This window comes from Brassica oleracea, chromosome C5, assembly GCF_000695525.1.
Source record: "Brassica oleracea var. oleracea cultivar TO1000 chromosome C5, BOL, whole genome shotgun sequence".
Lineage (NCBI taxonomy): Eukaryota > Viridiplantae > Streptophyta > Magnoliopsida > Brassicales > Brassicaceae > Brassica > Brassica oleracea.
In genome coordinates, this window is record NC_027752.1 from 39,420,633 (window position 1) to 39,441,615 (window position 20,983).

The 20,983-nt window shown below is 36.7% G+C and overlaps 3 protein-coding genes and 1 non-coding gene across 9 annotated transcripts; 2 read left to right on the forward strand and 2 right to left on the reverse strand.

Moving 5' to 3' along the window:
- Positions 1-1,930: 1,930 nt before the first annotated feature.
- On the reverse strand, positions 1,931-2,002 carry TRNAK-UUU. Its single transcript has one exon. It is a non-coding gene; the product is annotated as a tRNA-Lys (tRNA).
- A 430-nt stretch (positions 2,003-2,432) lies between these two features.
- LOC106343897 (lectin-like protein At3g16530) lies at positions 2,433-3,499 on the forward strand. The gene has a single exon (XM_013783251.1). The coding sequence runs from the start codon at positions 2,501-2,503 to the stop codon at positions 3,329-3,331; it is 831 nt and encodes a 276-aa protein (XP_013638705.1). The 5' UTR covers positions 2,433-2,500; the 3' UTR covers positions 3,332-3,499.
- Positions 3,500-6,817: 3,318 nt separating this feature from the next.
- Positions 6,818-10,464, forward strand: LOC106294638 (protein SPA1-RELATED 3-like). Its single transcript, XM_013730243.1, has 7 exons — positions 6,818-8,009; positions 8,092-8,249; positions 8,322-9,216; positions 9,286-9,432; positions 9,562-9,873; positions 9,943-10,002; positions 10,088-10,464. Exons 1-7 carry the CDS (start codon positions 7,365-7,367, stop codon positions 10,277-10,279), a joined length of 2,409 nt encoding a protein of 802 aa, XP_013585697.1. The 5' UTR covers positions 6,818-7,364; the 3' UTR covers positions 10,280-10,464.
- A 28-nt stretch (positions 10,465-10,492) lies between these two features.
- Positions 10,493-13,273, reverse strand: LOC106294639 (xylosyltransferase 2). 6 transcript variants are annotated; one of them, XM_013730248.1, is made up of 7 exons: positions 13,106-13,273; positions 12,899-13,012; positions 12,381-12,429; positions 11,587-12,261; positions 11,432-11,507; positions 11,233-11,348; positions 10,662-11,167 (listed from the first exon to the last, which is right to left on the reverse strand). In XM_013730248.1, exons 4-7 carry the CDS (start codon positions 12,161-12,163, stop codon positions 10,662-10,664), a joined length of 1,275 nt encoding a protein of 424 aa, XP_013585702.1. In that variant the 5' UTR covers positions 12,164-12,261; positions 12,381-12,429; positions 12,899-13,012; positions 13,106-13,273. The 6 variants fall into 6 exon arrangements, with proteins under 6 accessions (XP_013585703.1, XP_013585702.1, XP_013585701.1 ...); XM_013730247.1 differs by lacking the exon at positions 12,381-12,429; XM_013730246.1 differs by lacking the exon at positions 12,381-12,429 and having other exon boundaries at positions 11,587-12,321.
- Between the last annotated feature and the right edge of the window lie 7,710 nt (positions 13,274-20,983).

A 20,983-nucleotide genomic window follows, 5' to 3' on the forward strand; every position in this document is an offset into this window, starting at 1 on the left:
CATCGACCATCATTGTCTTGGCAAGATCCTCGGACTAAAGAATGTGAAATAGACGTCCAAAAATTATACATTTGCAAAGGTAGCTAATCAAATGCCAGACACATTTGCTGACCCGAAAAATGACTAAGTCATATATAAACCAGCTTGTAAAGCACCAACGAAATTTATGTCCAAGAGAGACACAATCAAGTTGCTACAGACTCTATACAAGATAGACCAATAGGTTCCAAAAGATAAGAATCCCAGCGAGGATCATAGACCCACGTCAATATAAGAGTGCTCACTCGTAGAACATATTGGATTGAACGGAAACGTAGGGTTAAATAGTTTAAAGAAGAAAGACGTATTTGGCCATATGATTAAAACGCCATATGATATTAAAACCAATGGATATAAATGGGTCTTGTGAGGAATATAAATCATGAGATATAAAGCTCATGTTGCACAAGGATTCTCACAAAGACCAGTAATAGATTATGAAGAGACATACTCCCATGTGGTGGATGCAACTACTTTTAGATTTCTCATAAGTCTGGCTATATAGGAGAGAAAATGTAGACTTGCAGCAAATTGATGTAGTGGCTGCATATTTATATGATCCACTGGATAGTGAAAGTACTATAGGGTATTAAGCTGAAAGTACAACAAGTTCTCGAGAACAATATTGATAATCATCAAAGTATATGATATGAATATTCTAAGAACCTCTGGGTACAATTTCTCAAATAATTGAATATCTCAAGAAAGAGTTTGAGATGAAAGATCATGGAAAACAAAGTTTTGTTTGGGACTACAGCTTGAGTACATTAACAATAAAATTCTTGTGCATCAAATAGTATATACAGAAAAGGGTACTCAAGGGATTTAATGTGGACCGGTCTCACCCATTATCTAGTACATGGGCGTGAGATCACTTGTTTTAAACACTGATCTGTTTGGTCCACAAGAAGGACATGGTCGTGAATATCCCTGACTTGGACACAGATCCTTTGGTCCCAAGAAGGATTGGTCCGGTAAAGTCCATTACCCAAGTACCATTGGCGCCTTGATGTAATAGACAAGCCATACTAGGCCGGACATGTGTTCTTGCCAAGAATCTCCTATATGTTTAGCTCATGTTCGACGGTAAGGCACTAAAGACATATACGTCCCTAACCTTAAGTACTATTGGCGTCTTGCCTTGATATTGAGACCATTAGTCATTGGTATCCATGAAGCTCAACCATCAAGTTGGGATGCGCCAACTTGAAGGACATATACGGAGATTGGGATACGTAGACTGAAAGATTTTCAGTGATGTTCAGAACAGGGGGAGTAATGCGTGTTGTACTCTTTTTCCTTAACCATGGTTTTGTTCCACTGGATTTTCCTGGTAAGGTTTTAATGAGGCAACATCCAAAGCGTATTACGAACTCTTTATGGTTATGACATACAAGGGGAAGTGTTATAAACCATATGATGAATGTCCATAACCGGCCCGGTCTATAACCGGCCCAATACCAAGAGAGAGAGAGATGACCCAACCCTAGAGAGAGAGAGAGAGGCGGCCGCATGAAGAGGAGAGAGATGCAGCTTAGGCTTTAGAAAAAAAGAAACTCTATTTCATTTTCCTTGTATTTGTACAGTTTCCATATTTATGTCTTTCCTTTTATCTCTTTGTAACTTCCACATATAAGGGCACCTTATGATTGAGTAACATTGTATGCACAACATGAAAAGGGACTGCAGCAAAAAGGAGCTCATAGGGGTATCATCCACATGGGTTGACACGTCGAACAAACTTCCAGAACCACAGGTTTGGTTGAGCTCCCCTTCATCATAGAATCGAAAAGGAGAAGGAACACTAGTGTTTTCGTTGTTCGAGCTCCTCTTCCTAATTGTTAAAAACTTTCTTGTGTTGAAATTTGATTTTTGACAATAAAACATCCACCGCCGTCTGTGGGTATCGAACACACGGCCACGGGATTAAAAGTCACGCGCTCTACCACTGAGCTAAGACGGCATCGAATGATTAGTGTTTCTTGTTAAACTTTGATAACACCTAAATAACTCATGTATCCACGTACTGGAAAAAGACAAAGCAAACATCAATCAAACAGGGGAAGAGTAATGATCAAGATGTCAATATCTCAGGTTTATACATGAGTCGTCGTGAATTCACACAATGTTTCGTAGAGAAAGGCGACAAGAAACTACGCAATAGAATCAATCAATTATTACTAAAAAAACAATTACTACAATTAGCAAAATGATAAGGATGGTTCATTGATTAGTAGGTCCAATATCACTGCTAGGCCCTTGTGGCGGCGTCTGTAACGCACCAACACGTCCACTTTGCTTAATTTATTTGACCATTTTCGAACATTGTTTGCACCAAGTTTGAATAATCAAACTCGATGGCTTACGTAAACTCTTATATAATAAACACATTACCACCCTGAGATCTTTCATCATCATCAATCAATCTTCTCACACTTCAGTCACATACAAAAACCACACAATGCAGATTCACAAACTCTGTTTCCTTGCTCTGTTCTTAGCTCAAGCAGCCTTTGCCGTCAAGTTCAACTTCAAAACCTTCGATGGAGACAACTTGTTCTTCCTCGGAGACGCAGAGCTTGGTCCTTCCTCCGACGGTTTAGACCGATCCGGAGCTTGGTCCATGACCCGTGACGAAAACCCATTCTCTCACGGTCAAGGTCTCTACATCAACCCCATCCCATTCAAACCATCCAACGATTCAGCTCCTTACTCATTCGAGACCTCTTTCACCTTCTCCATCACTCCTCGCACCAAACCAAACTCCGGTCAAGGCCTCGCCTTCATCGTCGTCCCCACCGTCGACAACTCCGGCGCTTCCGGCGGCGGATTCCTCGGCATACTCAACAAAACCAACAACGGGAAGGCGGAGAACAACCTCTTTGCCGTCGAGTTCGACACTTTCCAGAACAAGGAGTTCCAAGACATTAGTGGCAACCACGTCGGGCTCAACATCAACTCCATGACTTCGAACGTCGCGGAGAAAGCTGGTTACTGGGTTCAGACGAGAGTCGGGAAGAGGAAGGTTTGGTCGTTCAAAGATGTGAACCTGAGCAGTGGAGAGAGGTTCACGGCTTGGATTGAGTTTAGAAACAAAGACAACAGGATTACCATTACGCTCGCGCCTGAGAACATGAAGAAACCTAAGAGACCTTTGATCCAAGGCCCGAGAGAGCTCAATGATGTTATTCTACAAAACAGTTACGTCGGTTTTGCTGGTTCCATGGGACGTGCCGCTGAGCGTCACGATATCTGGAGCTGGTCTTTTGAAAATGCCGCCAAGAACAACTAAACCGGTTTGGTTAAGTCCAGCTTGCGTTATTTATGCTCGTTCGAGTGAATAACGAAGGTTTAAAACCTTAAAACAAATAAAAAGCCAGATATGTGGCTTACTTTGTATTGTATTTCATGTTCTTTTGTATTCTGAGATTGACAATAAATTAAACTTTCTTTTTAAACTTTCTTTTTAAACAAATAACTTGATCTTGCCTGAAGCCTATATATCACCCTCAAATTTCTTAACACAGAGCGTTTTAAGGGATGAATTGTATTTGTATACCATATATGCTTGAAGCCATATATTCCGAATAAAATATAATAAACGTCTAAATATATAATATGTTTTTCCATGTAGAATTCTACAAACGTAGAATGTCTTAGACCACCTACAATGGGTTATTCTCATTAGAACTGTATTATATATATATATATATATTATATAAGTATAAGTATTTGTGGAACTCCATAGGCAAAGATTATATATATGTACATAATACATAATACACAATTATTTTTTTTTGTAAACTACTTACTTAAATAAAATAAAAGATTCAAAATGTTTACAAAAGTTCAATAGAAGTGTTGCTAACAAGCCCATACTTAGAGTCACAATAGTCAAGCCCAAGATACTAGAAGCCCATACTGAAGCAAGCCCAAGGAATAAAGTCCACTGGTGAAAGGGAAAAGTCTTTTTCGATTAAGAAAGAGAAGAGAAGTCGATGCGTATCACGATCATGATCATCCAAATCGAATCCAACTCTGCATGATAAAGGAGGATCGATTTGGGTTTGAGTCCCTGAAACTCTGAAGTTTGTTCCTAAGTTGGTGATCGATCTGTTTGAATATCTGATCCGTTGAGCAAAAGGTGTTGGCATGGAGTCTTGTGTCTCGCCCATTCCAAAACCAATAAGCCGTCGCTTGCCAAGCAAGATGGACAAGTAGTTTCTGCGGTAGTGATAGCGAGAGGGAGGTTATACACGAATATGAATTTTTAAAAATGTTCAATTAAGAAATGGGACAAGAAATAGATAATGAGATCAGTTATATTACTCAAAATACGAATAAAATAAACCACGTCCCCTGAAACACAGTAGGTCCATTTCTTAGCAGGGCCTGGAGCTGGTGACTGGCGCCTGTAAACTGACAATTCGTTTTTTTTTCTTGTTCTTTAACAATTCGAGTTCGATGTCTTGCTCTCGAACAATGCAAATTTACAAGACTCGGTTTCATTACTCTGTTTTTAAGCTATGCTCCTCTTTCAGACCACACCACCCATTAAATTCAACGGCATGACCCTCGATAACTCGAACCTCTTTACAAAACCAACAACTAAACCGGTTCCGAACGGTTTGGCTTGGTTACTGTTTAAGAAAGTGATAAACCGAGGCATTTATATATTGTCTCATAGCTATTTATTGTCTTTTTTTTTTTTTTTGTCGTCAACAAACAGACTCATATAGACTCTGCGAATCAAACCGGTAACTCCGCATCCATGTGAACGACGAAAAACGATTGTTTTCTGGCACATCGTGCTAGACTCTATCTGTCTTTTGATTTTCCGTCCGGGGTAAATGAATGATCGCTGAGCTAGTAAAATGTGTCTTCAGTAACTTTATGTCGTGCAGGTAACTCTCAAACGCCGGTCATTCCTTTGGTTCCGAAACCATCTTCACCAATTGAGAACAATCCGTAGCAAAAGTAACATGAAACTGATGTAAATTCCTCATACATTCCATTGTCCATATCAAAGCTTCCATCTCTGCATGAAGAGGTGAAAGACATGCCCTAGTATTCCTTGCACCCATCAATCCCTGAAAGCCCTCGAGTATGCTATACCATCCTTGACCTGAATAAGGTTCTTTATCTTTCCAGGAACCATCTATAAAACACCAACGACCAACCCTCGGCTGCCGATTCAAAACCTCATTCTCCTGCTTAGTCTTCATCACCTGAGCCTCAGTGCAAAGTGTTGATTCAGTTTCTGCAAGCGTAAGTGTATCTCTTGGGTCAATATCCAAATTACTAAAGACCTTATTATTCCTTTATTTCCAAATATACCATAGTATCCACGCAAAATGATGATCTTCCATCTTCGGGAGTACCCTCCAGAAAAAATGATCCATATTTGTAAATAATGAACTTGTGGGAAAGTAGACTGGGTTAGACGGTATCTTTGACAAAGTTCAAACTTGACGTGCAGGAGGGCACTCAAAAAACACATGGTTTATTGATTCCTCCTCAGCTCCACATCTAATACAACAAATATCTCCCTTCATTCCTCTTGCTTGCAGATTCTTCTTAACAGCTATACATCCGGATACCATTTGCCATAAAAAATGCTTAAGCTTCAGAGGACATTTCACCTCCCAACAGAAAGCTTTTAGAGTATCCACTGTGGGACCATAAAAAGCTGGTGGTTTTGTGAAATGCCATCCTGTTTTAACCGAATATTTTCCATTATTTGTGAAATGCCATTCATTCCTATCCACCAATTGAGTCTTACTCAAATGAATACTTTCAATAATTTGAGCGTCTTGGGGATCCACCAATCCTGGATTACTTGTGACTTCCAAGTTCGTGAAATTGGATCTATCAAAGAGTCCACTGTGAGGTCCTGATAAGTGTCATGTTGATTTTTGTTTGCTGGTCTCGGGCGAGTGGTTAGGAGCCATGGATCACTCCATACAGAGATAGAGGACCCCGTTCCCACCCTTTTGATTAGTCTTTTGCTAACCAGAGATCTAGCAGATACAATACTCCTCTAACCGTACGACGGAGAGTATGAACGGAACGGTTCTAGGAGTGAGGCATTCCTATAGTACCGTCCTTTAAAAACTCTAGCAAAAAGAGTTGAAGGCTTTTTTATCAGCCTCCACAATTGCTTTCCAAGCATAGCCGTATTGAAATCTGTTATATTCTTAAAGCCTAGACCTCCTTCGTCTTTGTTTGTACATACCCCTTGTATTTTTTCTTGGGCTTCACCAAAATTTTGATACCGCACTCGTCAATTTCTTCACCGTTGCTTTTGGTAGCCGATAAATAGACATCACATGGTTAGACAAAGCCGTGACTACTGATTTAATGATAACTTCCTTTCCACCTTTTGAAAAAAACTTAAACGAAATTAATTGTCTTTGGAGAGATTAATTGATCGTGAAAAAAAAAAGAAAAAAAAAATTCATTGCTCTTGAAAAGAATCTGGTCATTTTGTGCGTTATTCATAAGAAATGTTTTTGTGTCAAAAAAGAAAATTCATAAGAAATGTTTCTTTATTCCAGAGCAAAAGTTTGAAGATTTGACCCCCAATGTTTGCCTATATTTTATACATTCCCCCTCATGTAAATGTTGTCCTTTTTCTGTTATGGTGATTTGTAAGGCCCTAGAGTAACCACGTTGCTTGCGTGTAAAGAGAGGATTATCAAAATCGAAAGAAAACCTGAACTAAGAGAGATATCCCATTAAAATATATACTAGTAAACAACGACTCGTCGACAGTGAATCGTTTCTCTCAGCAGTCGTTATTTTTGTTTTTATTCTAAAAGGCCGAGACTTTTTTTACGAGAGTAGAGTGTGGCTGCTTCTGCTTTTCTCGAGTTAAAAAACAGGAGGAAGAAAAAAAAAACTGTGTTTCTGTATTGTATGTGTGGTTCTGTTTCAATCTCGAAAAGATCATTTCTGGTTGGTTGGCCTCTCTCAGGTCCTTCTTATCTTCTCTCCCTCTCACTTTAGCTTTTGCGGTACAGAAGCTTCCTTCCTTTTTTTGGCTCTTTTTTTTTTATATGATCAAAGTTTGCATTTTTATTTGGGCATTTATATCTTTTGGTTGGTTTCCTCAAATGGGTTGAATGTTCTTCCTTTTCTAGCCTAAGGGTTTCCTTTTGTGTGGTTGGGATCACTCGAAAAAGGGCTTTTTACATTCTGAGTGTCTAAGCTCTTAAAGCAATGAGCTGCTGAATCCGACATGGTTCCAGTTAGAGTTGAGAATCCAGAGAACTCATTGCCTACTTATTGGTGGTTTCTAGTTAGTAGCCTTTTGCGGATGATAGATGGAAGACTCTTCAAACTCCAACTCTAGAGGGTTCCTCAATACCTCTGGCGTTTCAGACAGGAACACTGAGTTCTCACCGCTCGAGAGAGTCACACCTCGTTCGAAACCGTTAAGCGTGTTTGGTAGCAGCGCACACAAATCCAGCGAAGAAGATTCTTTAGGGATTGATGACCCTTTTGTTAGATCCTTGGAATGGGGCGATGTCAGCTTGAGACAGTGGCTGGACAAGCCTGAACGGTGCGTAGACGTTTTCGAGTGCTTGCACGTTTTCAGACAAATCGTGGAGATTGTGAATGTGGCTCACTCTCAAGGCATTGTTGTTCATAACGTTAGACCTTCTTGCTTTGTCATGTCTTCGTTTAACCATGTTTCATTCATTGAGTCCGCTTCTTGCTCCGACTCGGGGTCTGCTGATTCCTTGGAGGACGGTCCAGTTAGCCATAAGAAAAGAGAGGACGCTGGATCCTATAACAATATCTTGGAGAGGCAAGTAGAGAAGCTAGAGGAAGAGAAGAAGCAACCGTTTCCGATGAAACATGTGTTAGCGATGGAGACGAGTTGGTATACAAGCCCTGAAGAGGAGTTTGGTTCTACGAGTACTTGTGCTTCAGATGTCTACCGTCTTGGTGTTCTTCTTTTCGAGGTTTGTGATTAAGAACTCACATTGTTTTGTAACATATTATTAGCTGCTTTTGGTAACTAGATGAAAGTTAGTCCCTTTGCAGCTGTTCTGTCCTGTGCCTTCAAGAGAAGACAAGTCAAGAACCATGTCTAGTTTAAGACATCGTGTGCTTCCGCCTCAGATACTGCTCAAATGTCCTAAAGAAGCTTCTTTCTGCTTGTGGCTCTTGCATCCAGAGCCAAGCTGTCGACCATCAATGAGGTTTGTTTTGTGCATTGTTCATTTTTTTTTACTAAATGGAACTAAACGAGAAGTTTGTCTTTAATGGTGCAGTGACTTGCTGCAAAGCGAGTTTATGACCGAACCAAGAGATAATCTGGAAGAACGTGAAGCAGCAATAGAGCTTAGGGACAAAATCGAGGAACAGGAGTCGTTACTCGAGTTCTTGTTGATGATTCAACAGAGAAAGCAGGAGTCTGCTTATAGATTGAGGGATACAGTTTCACTTCTTTCTTCAGACATCGAGCAAGTTGCGAAGAGACAGTTAGTTTTGAAGCAAAAGGGAAGCTCATACTCTGATCTCGGCTTCCTGGAAGAGCCTTCAACATTATTGGCTTCAAGAAAACGGTTTAGACAAGTGATTCCCCCAGAGGAAACGGACGACGAGGAGAGTCAAGGAAGAAGCACGTTTCTTGAAAGCTCCAGGTTGATGAGAAACTTCAAGAAGCTAGAAACCGTCTACTTTCTGACAAGGCGCAGGCAACTCAAAGCTGCTGCTTCGGGGAAGTCATTAACTAGACATTCACCGTTAAGCAGCGAAAACGGAAGAGGTTCGGAGAAAAGCTCAGTAAGCAACTCTGCAGCACCGAAAGATCTTTCCCAAAATGATTCAAGACAAGGAGGGTGGATAGACCCTTTCCTTGAGGGTTTGTGCAAATACTTATCATTCAGTAAGCTCAGAGTGAAAGCAGATCTAAAACAAGGAGACTTGTTGAACTCTAGTAACCTTGTTTGCTCCCTTGCGTTTGACCGAGATGGAGAGTTTTTCGCTACTGCTGGTGTCAACAAGAAGATCAAGATCTTTGAATGTGATTCCATTGTTAACAATAACCAGGACATTCACTATCCGGTTGTGGAGTTGGCTAGCCGGTCAAAGCTGAGTAGTGTATGCTGGAACAGCTACATAAAGAGTCAGATTGCATCAAGTAACTTTGAAGGCGTTGTTCAGGTTAGTCTTTAGATTCTCCTTATTTATAATTGTTAAAAACCTTTTAAATTCATACATTTGTGGTATTAGATATGGGATGTTGGAAGAAGCCAGTTGGTTACAGAGATGAAGGAGCACAAGAAGAGAGTGTGGTCCATCAATATTTCATCAGCAGACCCGACTTTGCTAGCTAGTGGAAGCGATGATGGAACCGTTAAGCTATGGAGTATCAATCAGGCAATTCTAATTTGAAATGTCGGCTATTGAAAACTGAACCTAGTTTTCTCCAAATTTTTCAGACATGTTAATCCTCAGGATGTATGATTTTAAGAGTTTTTTTTTTGGTTTTGCAAAACGTTTTTTCAGGGAGCTAGCATTGGAACCATCAAGACAAAGGCCAATGTATGTTGTGTCCAGTTTCCATCAGACTCGGGGCGGTCTTTAGCATTCGGCTCTGCAGATCACAAAGTGTATTACTACGATCTTAGGAATCCCAAGATTCCTCTTAGCACAATGGTTGGTCATGGTAAGACAGTGAGTTATGTCAAGTTTGTGGATTCGTCTACTCTTGTGTCTTCTTCTACTGATAACACGCTGAAGCTTTGGGACTTATCCATGTCTGCCTCTGGTGTTAACGAAACGCCTCTTCATTCATTTGCTGGACACACTAATCTAAAGGTAACATCTGCTTTGTATACTCTCTTTTAAGTATCCAGTTTCTGAGAACACATGGTATGCTTGTTGCAGAACTTTGTTGGCTTATCGGTCTCTGATGGGTATATAGCTACAGGCTCAGAGACTAACGAGGTAAATGTTTGATCTTTTGACCGAGATTGTCACTTTAAACTTGATTGTCTGAGATTCTTTCTTTCTTGTTGTGGTTCAACTACAGGTTTTCGTGTACCACAAGGCATTCCCAATGCCGGTGATGTCGTACATGTTCAGCAACACTGACTCTACATCTGGTCTAGAAGTTGATGATGCCTCACAGTTCATATCTTCCATCTGCTGGCGAGGACTGTCGTCTACCTTAGTCGCTGCTAACTCCAATGGCAACATCAAGATTCTGGAAATGGTGGCGTGATGGTAGTTTCTTCTTGGCAAGAGATCTGTTTTGTTGGGAGTACTATAGGATAAAACAATTGTTACCAAAAAAAGAATAGGATTGTGTATAGAAAGGGAGGATACAAACATTGAATCTTTGTATTTGTATACTATGTTTATACATTGAAACATCTCAATAAAAAAAAAAAAAGATTATAATTTTTATTTAGTTTGCGAAATGGCTTCAAACAAGGAAAAAACTAATCTCCAATATGAGACCAGTAAGTGTCGTGGTATACAAGACATCTAACTCAATAATCAAAACAATGTCTAATAGTGTCTCTCTAAACCCTATATGTATATATATATTATATATGGTAAGAAACAGTCCAACTCTCCCTCCCTGGATTCGATTCCTCAATCTATTTACACTGATTAACTCTTGTTTTAGCCTCGTTGACTAACCTGTCCACTAGTCCCTGAAGCCTCTGAGCTCCAGCACCAGGCTTAATGTTAGCCACATCACCGACCTGGGAGCACTTTGGTTTCCCACCGCACCACCCACCAGGAGTAAAACCATCATCACCGTTTCTCCGTCCAAGCAACTCCTTATCGATCATATCGAGCACTTGGTCGTCTCTTTTGAACTTCCTAGCAAACGCAGCACCGCTGGATATCATCTGCGACGTGTCGTTGAGGGACAACACGTGAGGGTGCTGCTGCGGGGGAGTGTCCCATGAGATGTAGTGGAGGTCATGGTTGAGCGGGGTTTTTGAGAACTCGGGGACGTTGCAGATTACTGTTTGGAAGTAACCTTCTGGCGATGAGACGAAGTTGGTGTAGTACATTAGGAGAGTTCTTGGTAAGTTGTCCCATCCCCATATGCAGTACTCTACAAAGGGACGTGACAGAGCCATCCAAGCAGATCCTGTGACAACAAGAAGAGTTAAGAATCTTACAGCAACAATGGAGCTTCAAAGAGGACTGACTAACCAGTGAATAGTTTAAACGCAGTTGGCAAACTTCGACGAGGTGTGACCCAGTATATATCTGATTTGTTCAACATGTAGAGTCCAGGATCAATCATTACTGGCATTGCTCTCTTCTCCCTTCACAAAGTAAAAAAGGAACTAAGAACACAAAGAGAAAAGATTCAACTCAAGAACGTAAGAGAAGAAGAAAAAAAACTTACTCTTTCCAACCGAGATCACTTGTGTGTTCGATAAAGTTGAGGTTCCGGTCCAGAGTCGAAAACGTATGAAGCAGATCTTCAAACACAGAGAAGAGTGTCAGTAAGTTAATCAAACACAAGATATAAGACCAAATCTTTTTTTTTTTTTTAATTACCATCTTGTGTAACCAGGGGATAGTCTGAAGCACTGAGATTAATAAACCAATCCCAGTTAGCGCTTCTCTTAAGCAAAACAGCACAAGCGTGAAGTGTATTAGCCACCATCGTCGGTCCTCTATACGTGACAAGATTAGCCTTTGTTATCATATAGACATTCCCGGTTTTGGAATACATGGGATCCTTATTAATCCGAGAAGCCAGCTCTAGTCTCTCATCCACGGGAGACTCGAGATCCATGTGGACAACGTACTGGTTTCTCGGATGGTACACTGCTCTAAGCGTTCTCCAGAGCTTCTCCACGTCTCCTTTGGACCCGGAGACGAGGTACGCGAAACGAGGGAGCTTGTCTTCGTGAGGACGGGTTTGTTTAGCGACTTTGGACTCGGCGAAGTCGAGCTTGGTGGTTTGGTTTTTGGCGAGAGGGGAAGGGATGATGGAGAAAATGCCGTTGATTTTGCGGAGGGAGGAGACGAGGCCCATGTTGAAAGAGGTTGCGAGGAGGAAAACGCAGACGAGAGATGTGATGACGAGAGGGAATACCCATCTCTTCTCCACGTTTACTACATACCCCATTGCTGTGAAGCAGTGATCATGAGACGAGAAAACAAGCCCTTCTAGAAGAAAACCGTCAAGTGTATATTTGATTCACAGCTCTTCTTGAAAGTCTGAATCTTTTAGAATAAGCAAACAATCTCGAGTTCAGGCTCGATCAGACAGAGACAGTGAGAAACCTTGGTAGAGTTTTGAGAGCCACATATATAGTAAGAAGAAGATTTACTAAAACACGCACATTTAAGTTGCCAGATTCTCACGCAACATCAAAGCTCAAAGCTTGAGAACTACGACACAAATATAGAGATAATTAAAAATTAAGACGACAAGGCTCTCCACCCCATAAAAACATCTCCGGACTAGGATTCATCATCAACCAATCAATCAATAGGACATCTCAGCAGCTAGATTAACCTCATATTAAGCAACTTATTACAACTCTTTTTAAAACCTCTCAAAAGTGGCATTACCGATTACAAAAAAAAAAAGGAATATTTCTAAAAAGCCCTTCCCGTAGATTATATCCCTAAGATCAAGTTTTTTATTATCCATCCGTCGTGCATCAAATATAAGAACTATTCTCAAACACCACCGACACCATCAGAATCTCGAAGCTGCGATTTAGATCTAGCGCACTACAGAACATACTAAACTCAGACCCACCAATAACACCATATAAACAAATCTAGAGATTTAGATAAAGAGATCGAGAAACGAAAGCTTGACGGACGATAGAGATTAATGAGATGAAGAAACCTGGTTCGTTGCGTAGATCCTCTGTTTAATCTCGATGCAAAGGAAGCTTTTTTTTGTATGCGCTTTCTTGATGCTATACTTTTGTGCTCAAAGAACACGGGAACACTCCTGTGTCTGAGAGTAGTAAAGTTACATAGAAGAGATGAAGACAGACAGTGAGATCTCAATAAACAAAATAGAAAATTCAAACTTAACGATTTTTCTAACCTGGAAATTCGATGAGCGTGTGTGATACTCCCAATTCGTTGAAATTTTCTATTTTTATAAGTTTTAAACAAGAGAGAAAAAAATTTATTCATTCAGCAACTTTACTTTAGTCTCTCTGTTCCTTTATTACAGGAATCTACACGATTTTTGGTTTTAAAATTTTGATTAATTAAAACGCAGAAGACAAAGAAAAACTCTTTAATTATTCTCTGCAGTTTACACTAAGACCGTACAAGTAAGCTAATCAGAGGCCGGCACGTAACCAGACCCGCCATCCAATGGATGAATCAGATAGTATCTGTGGATCTGAGTGTAGAGGATTAGAACTCTTTCCCTTTTTATGACAAAACATATATTTATTGCGTAGCCAGTGTAACAGACACGTATGGTAATGTGAATGTGATAGCAACTCTCGTTTTCTTTATTTATTACTTGAGTGTGTATCTAGTAAAGAATTAATTAGATATTTACATGGAGAAGCGCTAAAAAAGTTTTTATCACAAAATATTAAATGTTATTTTGGTCATTTTAGTTTTTGAAAATTATTTTTGTGACATAAACTTAGAAATGTGCTATTTTTTTAGATCTGTCCATTTACATATGTAACGCAATTATTTTCACTTAGTCTGATAAAGTTTTTTGCCTTAGAAGTTGAATTTTTCATTAAATATTTACCAATGTAAGACAATTTAAATAAATTAGTGTAATTTTTTTAAAAAAATTGTAAACCCAAGAATAGTTGCTTTTTAAGTAGGGACCATAGCAAGAGTCTCCAGAAGTTTTTGCTTACACATGTGAATATAGCTGAATAATTTTTTTTTTGGCATTGGAATGCGACTTTAAGTTAATGTATGTTTGTTGCGCCGATTACGTGGTAACAAGTAACGCGCTTAACTAAGATCGACAGGCGCGTGGAGTGGTCACGAGATCATCGTTAAGTCGCAATGGGCTTCTAGTAACTTAGAATCTATTATACATCTCAATGTGAACTAAGGCCCATCGGTTCAAATCAATCGAGCCTTTATTTTCAATCCATATTTTACGGGGGTTTCTTTTTGTAAACCTGACGGGACATTTTTTAACACTAGTAACACATTATAATCTCTGATTCTATTATATAGGAAGTGGTGTACGCACGGAATTGTTGATAATTTTTTTTCTTGAAAAGTGTTTTTATTTTATTTTTATGTGTGTTATTTTGTCATCTTTATTAAAGGTAGCATAGTACACTATCAATAAATATTTAATTTGTAAATAAAATAATAGAAAATAGTAAAAATAATAAAATAATAAAAATTTAACTTATCATTAGTTGTGAATAAATTAAATATTTAAAATATATTTCTATTATTTTATTTATTTCTTTATTCATCTTGAATTTTAGTGAACAATAAAATATATTATCAAACTTCATATAATAATAGCTAGTGCGAAAAGGATTATATAGTCCACAATTATTTTATTTTACTGTTATTAACATTTTGGATATTGTAATTTTGTGGTCGTTTTTATTTGTTAAAAGCATTATTTAGTGTTTTTAGTGTGTTATGTAGTAGTAGGTGATAGGTTAATATATTTTATGTTTTTTTCCAGTAATGTATTGTTGTGTGCATAGTACTTGTTAGTAGTGAATTAAGCACATAATGTAAAAGCATATTGAATTTCAATAACTTTGCATTTATGCATTTGTCGATTTTAAGATTAATGGTTTCAACGTCAAAATTGTATTTTATTTTTGAACATTATAACTTTTAAGATGTTTTTCCTCTCCACATATTTTGGCCTTGAGCCGTCACCATCTCTGTTTTTCGTTTACCTTTCTAGTGTGTGGTGCTTTTCACCATCACCGGAAAAAGACTCACATCATGCTCTTGTTCTTCCTCGCCTTCTTCGTCGGTGAGATTATACGGATTTTTTTTTTAAATTGACTTTATGAGTTCTCAGTTGTGTGGTTGTTTCTCACAACGTTGCAGGTTTTTCCAATCAATATTGGTTGCTCCTCTTCTTCCTTAGATTTCAGCTGACGTTAGGAACTGCATCTCCTTGGGTTGGATCAGATTTTAGTCGTATTTGATGTTGTCTTCCTCGTCGTTGGCTTACCGTCAATAGTCCTTGCTCGTCTTGGTTTTCAAGATCTAGTTTTTGGGGATCTGACTTCTATGCTCTCTTTCATAGCTCGAGGACAGCTTCATAGTTTGCTGATTTTGTTTTGTCTCCCTTTCCCTCTCTATTTTCTCATCTCGTTGCAGCTTTCATCGCTGCTCACATCTCTTTTAGCTCTCCTTTTCACCATGCTTACCATTCCAGGTTTGAATATTGTTTTCGTTCGTGTATGCTATGTGGGCTTTGAAGGCTATTTCTGGTCTCAAGCTTATTCTCTGATTTTGCGGTGGTTGGTTTCTATTATCTCTCCCTCAGGTTGTTTCTCTTCTTCCCATGTTTCCTTTGGTATAGGTGTGCGGAGTTAGTCTCTTGGAACTTTGGTCTCTTCTATTAAGAGCTTTGTGTTTCTTCACTTGCATGGGCGCTTTGCATGTTCTTGTTTAGTTTGTGAGGTGTTTCTTACCTTTATTCTAGTGGTTGTGCTTCTAGTACTTTAGGCATGTATCTTCCTGCTTCTTGGTGACTTTGGCCTTCCGATTATTATTCTTCCTCTGGTCCGCTTTCTTGGTTCTTTGCGTTGGTGCTTGATCGCGCTTATTTTTGTTCGGAGGATTGCTTCGTTTCAGATTTTATCTTTCTATCCTTTTTTTTTATTTTTACTTGTTCTTGCCAAGACACTTTATGGTACAATGAGGTAAGTTAGTCTTCGCTCTTGATCTCCTTTCAGCTCTAGACCTCTATTGAATTAATGTTACTATGTCATTTTGTTTTACCTGAATAATGGAGGTTTTAGGTTTAAATTTTGTGTTGTGCACTAGTTTCTTATTTTTAGTTTGGTTATTTTATAACTTTAATAGTAAGATAAATATATAATTTGTAAAAGAAATAATAGAAAATAGTCAAAATAATAAAATGATGAAAGTTTATGCTATTTTAGTTGTGAATAAATTAAATATTTAAAATATATTTATATTATTTTACTTATTTTTAAATTTTAGTGACCAATAAAATAGATTCTCAAATTATAATGATACTTAGTAGGGGTTATTGGTTGGTGTATTTTGATAGATTTGAAAATCCAAACTAAATTTAGTTTTATTGGTTCTATGATTTTAAAATATGTATTGAAATCATGTGTTATTGGTTTAATGATTCATAAATTCTAATACAAATCAAGTGTTATTCAATCATACGGATTTACTAATAGATTTGATTTCATAATGGATTTGAATGGATTTACATGGATTTATTTGTTAAAAATACAAAGACACAAATCCGAGGGAAAACCTCCGGATTTGTAAATACTAATCAGAGAAAATTAAAAATTCAGATATTTTACTTGGATTTATAAATACTATATGGATTTCTAAATCAATCAAAATATATAAACATTAATGTAAGAAGGATTCGGTAGTGCACAATTAGAAAGTGATGAGACAAATTGTAATAATCTAAAAGAAAAATGATCTAAAATACAAAAAGAAAAAACATGACACATGTCAACAAACCTTTTTTCCACATGTCATATGAAGAGAACAAAGTCTACTTAATATATATAGATAGATAATGATCAATTACCTGTAACCAGTGATAGACTCGACATTAAAATTTAACGGGGTCAAAATATATAATATAAATGTAAAAAGTAGATATAGGGGCTATTGGGGGAATTGAACCCGAGTGTTATATCAGTGGTGCAGTTACACACCAATTTGTTGTTGATAACTAATGAACAAGGTTTACAAATCAAATTTATATACGTTTACTGGTGTCAACTGACCCCACATTCCCCACATTCTTTCGAGAGGTCCACCCCTGCCTGCAACATATGCTATATCGATGAAATCACTACACGGAAAATTATTCCACGATGAAGTTTTCTCTAAAACAGATCGACTGACAGTTCTTCATTTACGACATCCTCGGCAGACAAGTTCTCTCCACAGCAACAGACGACCACAACGAACGGCTCTACATATAGTACTCTGAAACTTTCGATAAGCTTTGAACCCCAGACATGGGTGTACAAGCATTTAAACCTTAACCACTAGACTAAGAAGTTTCCATAGTCTAGAGAGGTTGAGACTTTAAATTAAATCCAAAGTCTTTAAAGTTAAATAATTATCAATCAAACCTTAGAATTTCTAAAGTCTTTAAAGCATTCCTAAAACTTCTCAAAGCCACGATGACTGAATTTACTCTTCACATAAATTGTTGCGTAAAAGTTGTGACGTAAAAGGTTTTTAAAAACAACAAGCTATGGTTTTAGGTGTTTTCTAAAGTCACAGTCAGTTTTTAATGCCTAAAGTTTGTAAAAAAAATATTTGTAAAGTCAAAGCCATCACAGTTGCAAACAATCGGATCCTGAATAGTTTGAGCTGGTTCGTCCACTAGAAAGTAATTTTTTATTAGTAAATAAAAGCACATATTTAGTCTTAAATATTGATAAAAATGAAATCTAAAATAGATATTATGAATCGGTTAGTTTCCGGAAAAAACGTGTTTTTTTTCGTTTATGGCTCCAAAAAGATTTTGATCCCTCTCAGCTTGTAGCTCCGAAAAGATGGTTGTGTTGTTTTTGTTGGCTTATGTATTTCTGATCAAGTTATTATATAATCTAATAAAAAAAATTATATAATCTAATAAATGAAATCTAAAATAGATATTATGAATCTGTTAGTTTCCAGAAAGTGCGTGTTTTTTTCGTTTATGGCTCCAAAAATATTTTGATCCCTGTCAGTTTGTGGCTCCGGAAAGACGGTTGTGTTGTTTTTTGTTGACTTATGTATTTCCAATCAAATTATTATATAATCTAATAAATTAAATATGAAATAGATATTATGAATCGGTTAGTTTCCGGAAAGTGCGTGTTTTTTTCGTTTATGGTTCCAAAAATATTTTGATCCCTGTCAGTTTGTGGCTCCGGAAAGACGGTTGTGTTGTTTTTGTTGGCTTATGTATTTCCGATCAAGTTATTATATAATTTAATAAATGAAATCTAAAATAGATATTATGAATCGATTAGTTTCCGGAAAGTGCGTGTTTTTTTTTGTTTATGGCTCCAAAAAGATTTCGATCCCTCTCAGTTTGTGGCTTCGGAAAGATGGTTATGTTGTTTTTGTTGGCTTATGTATTTCCGAACAAGTTATTATATAATCTAATAAATAAAATCTAAAATAGATATTATGAATCAGTTAGTTTCCGAAAAGTGCGTGTTTTTCGTTTATGGCTCCAATATTTTTTTGATCCCTGTCAGTTTGTGGCTCCGGAAAGACGGTTGTGTTGTTTTTGTTGGCTTATGTATTTCCGATCAAGTTATTATATAATCTAATAAATGAAATCTAAAATAGATATTATAAATCGGTTAGTTTCCGGAAAGTGCATGTTTTTTTTATTTATGGCTCCAAAACGATTCGATCCCTGTCAGTTTGTGGCTCCGGAAAGACGGTTGCATTGTTTTGGTTGGCTTATGTATTTTTGGTCAAGTTATTATATAATCTAATAAATGAAATCTAAAATATATATTATGAGTCGATTAGTTTCCGTAAAGTGCATGTTTTTTCGTTTATGGCTCCAAAAAGATTTCAATCCCTGTCAGTTTGTGGTTCCGGAAAGACGGTTGTGTTGTTTTTGTTGGCTTATGTATTTCTGATCAAGTTGGCTTGTTGTTCGTGGTTTGTTATCAATTTATTCTTTTGAACAAAAAAAATTCTAAACTATAGTAGAATAATTTGTTTATACGTGAAATAAACTAAAATTGGTATATTCATACTTTCTAAAAAATGATATATTTATAAAAATATTTGAAGTTTTTTTACTTTATATACAGGATATGGATGAAAACATTTTATTGTTTCCTTTTAATGTTATCTCATATTGATTTAAAACATATAAGAAGTAAAAAAATACTATTTATAAAAAAAGAAACAATTTTATTTTGGAATTCTAACTAACTAAGGTTTTCTAAAATTCATATGCAAAATTTAAATAGCTAAAATAAATTAATAATTATCAAATAAATTAGAAATAATTAGTAAATACTTTTTATAGTTGCACGTAGTTCACAAGTAGAGAGTAGTAATAAGACGGAGTAAGTAATTTACAAGTACATCATTTTTAGCAAGTATTTGAAATTGTAAATCCAGATTGATATTACTCGAATAAGCCAAACCAATTACCAAATATATCAAAAATGGCAATTACTTGGCTTGTCTCAATCCCTATTTGTTTCCATGCAAAAGAGATGGAGGATGTTTGTTTTGTTGGAATGAAGATGATAAGAGTTTGATGTGGGTTCGGGGAAAGAAAAACTATGTGTAAGATAGGATCCGCTTATTTCTCCAAATGAAAAGATGACGCAGCTCAGAGAGACAATTATATACAAATGTCTACAGTTGTTGTCGTTTGTATCAGCTTGTAAAAAAGCGAATTCAAAGTACATGGACGTGAAAACGCGCAGTTATAAGGCAATTGTGTTGATCTCGTCCTTGTTCGTCTTATGAGATGAGCATAAGATTAATATATAGAGATAATCTTATTCTAAACATGAATTCTTCATTTTAAAGGATATATTTAAAATTTATGATTATTCATCTTTAGTTAAAAAATTGTGATTATTGGAGAGTTTTAATGGGTTATAATACTAGTCCGACATGTTTCGTTTTATAGCGTTACTTAACTTCTTTACGTAACGTATGTATAATTGTCCACTAAAAAAGATTGTAACCGATGAGTAAAGACCACATAATTAAAGGCTTAAAACTCTTTTTGTTTCGTCCTTAATCCAAATATTATTAAATACTGTAATTAATATAGCAAATGGGATTGACTTTGCCTATGCATCCCATCAATAGAATAAGGACCACGAGATTGATTTATCAACATTACTTACAATTTCAATATGAATTTTTGAATTCAACTATAAGCATTGAAAACATTGCTGGTTTTGGTATGCCTATTCAACTATAAGCATTGAAAACATTACTGGTTTTGGTATGCGATAAGGCAAGCAACCCTCCTCATACTGACCGGTTAATGTTCTTTACTTGAATGGATTTTAGGAGACGTGAATAAATCCAATCACGTTAATGTAGTGAGTCAGAAAACATTGAATATAAGACCATCTTATTTATGTCAAGCAAAGAAAGTTGACTTTTTATTAATATAAAAAAATTTCCTTCGGTTTCACACATTATTAGTGTAAAGATTTTATTTATGCTTTTATAAAAGGTGTCCTGTTATATTTTGTAGCCATGCTTTGTTAGTATTTAGATTTATAATCCATAAGTTATTAGTGTAGGTAAATTATTTTCTAAATAAAATAAATACTGCTCCGTAAAGAATGTTATCTGAGATTTTCACACATATTGAAAAATTATTTAAAAGGACAGTTTTACTCTTTATTTATGCACTATATATATTTCTCTAACTAACTAAAAAATAGAAAAGTAAAAGGTAAAAAATGTAATTAAAATTTTGTATTTAAAATATAGCAGGACACCTTTTATAAAAACATAAATAAAATCTTCAATTTAATAATGTGTGAAACAGAAGGAACAAATTTTATATTAATATAAAAATCAACTTTCTTTCTTTTTTTCTTGCCAAATTCTTATTGCATACATGCAATATAAAGGGACTTGAAAACAATTAATGCCATATAAACTAGTCAATCGTCAACTTATTTAATAAAAGTTGACTTCGACTATCCAAAATCCTAACCTCTATTGGGACAGATTCTTCTCTCTCTCTCTCTCTCTCTCTCTTTTTTTTTTT

Bases quoted from the DNA above. Each gene is read 5' to 3' on its own strand.
- LOC106343897 (XM_013783251.1), top strand. From the start codon at position 2,501: ATGCAGATTCACAAACTCTGTTTCCTTGCTCTGTTCTTAGCTCAAGCA.
- LOC106294638 (XM_013730243.1), top strand. From the start codon at position 7,365: ATGGAAGACTCTTCAAACTCCAACTCTAGAGGGTTCCTCAATACCTCT. The intron at 9,217-9,285 runs GTTAGTCTTTAG...TTGTGGTATTAG, and splicing joins ACTTTGAAGGCGTTGTTCAG to ATATGGGATGTTGGAAGAAG. The intron at 9,433-9,561 runs GCAATTCTAATT...ACGTTTTTTCAG, and splicing joins AGCTATGGAGTATCAATCAG to GGAGCTAGCATTGGAACCAT.
- LOC106294639 (XM_013730249.1), bottom strand. From the start codon at position 12,163: ATGGGGTATGTAGTAAACGTGGAGAAGAGATGGGTATTCCCTCTCGTC. The intron at 11,508-11,586 runs GTAATTAAAAAA...CTGTGTTTGAAG, and splicing joins TCCCCTGGTTACACAAGATG to ATCTGCTTCATACGTTTTCG. The intron at 11,349-11,431 runs GTAAGTTTTTTT...TACTTTGTGAAG, and splicing joins AGTGATCTCGGTTGGAAAGA to GGAGAAGAGAGCAATGCCAG.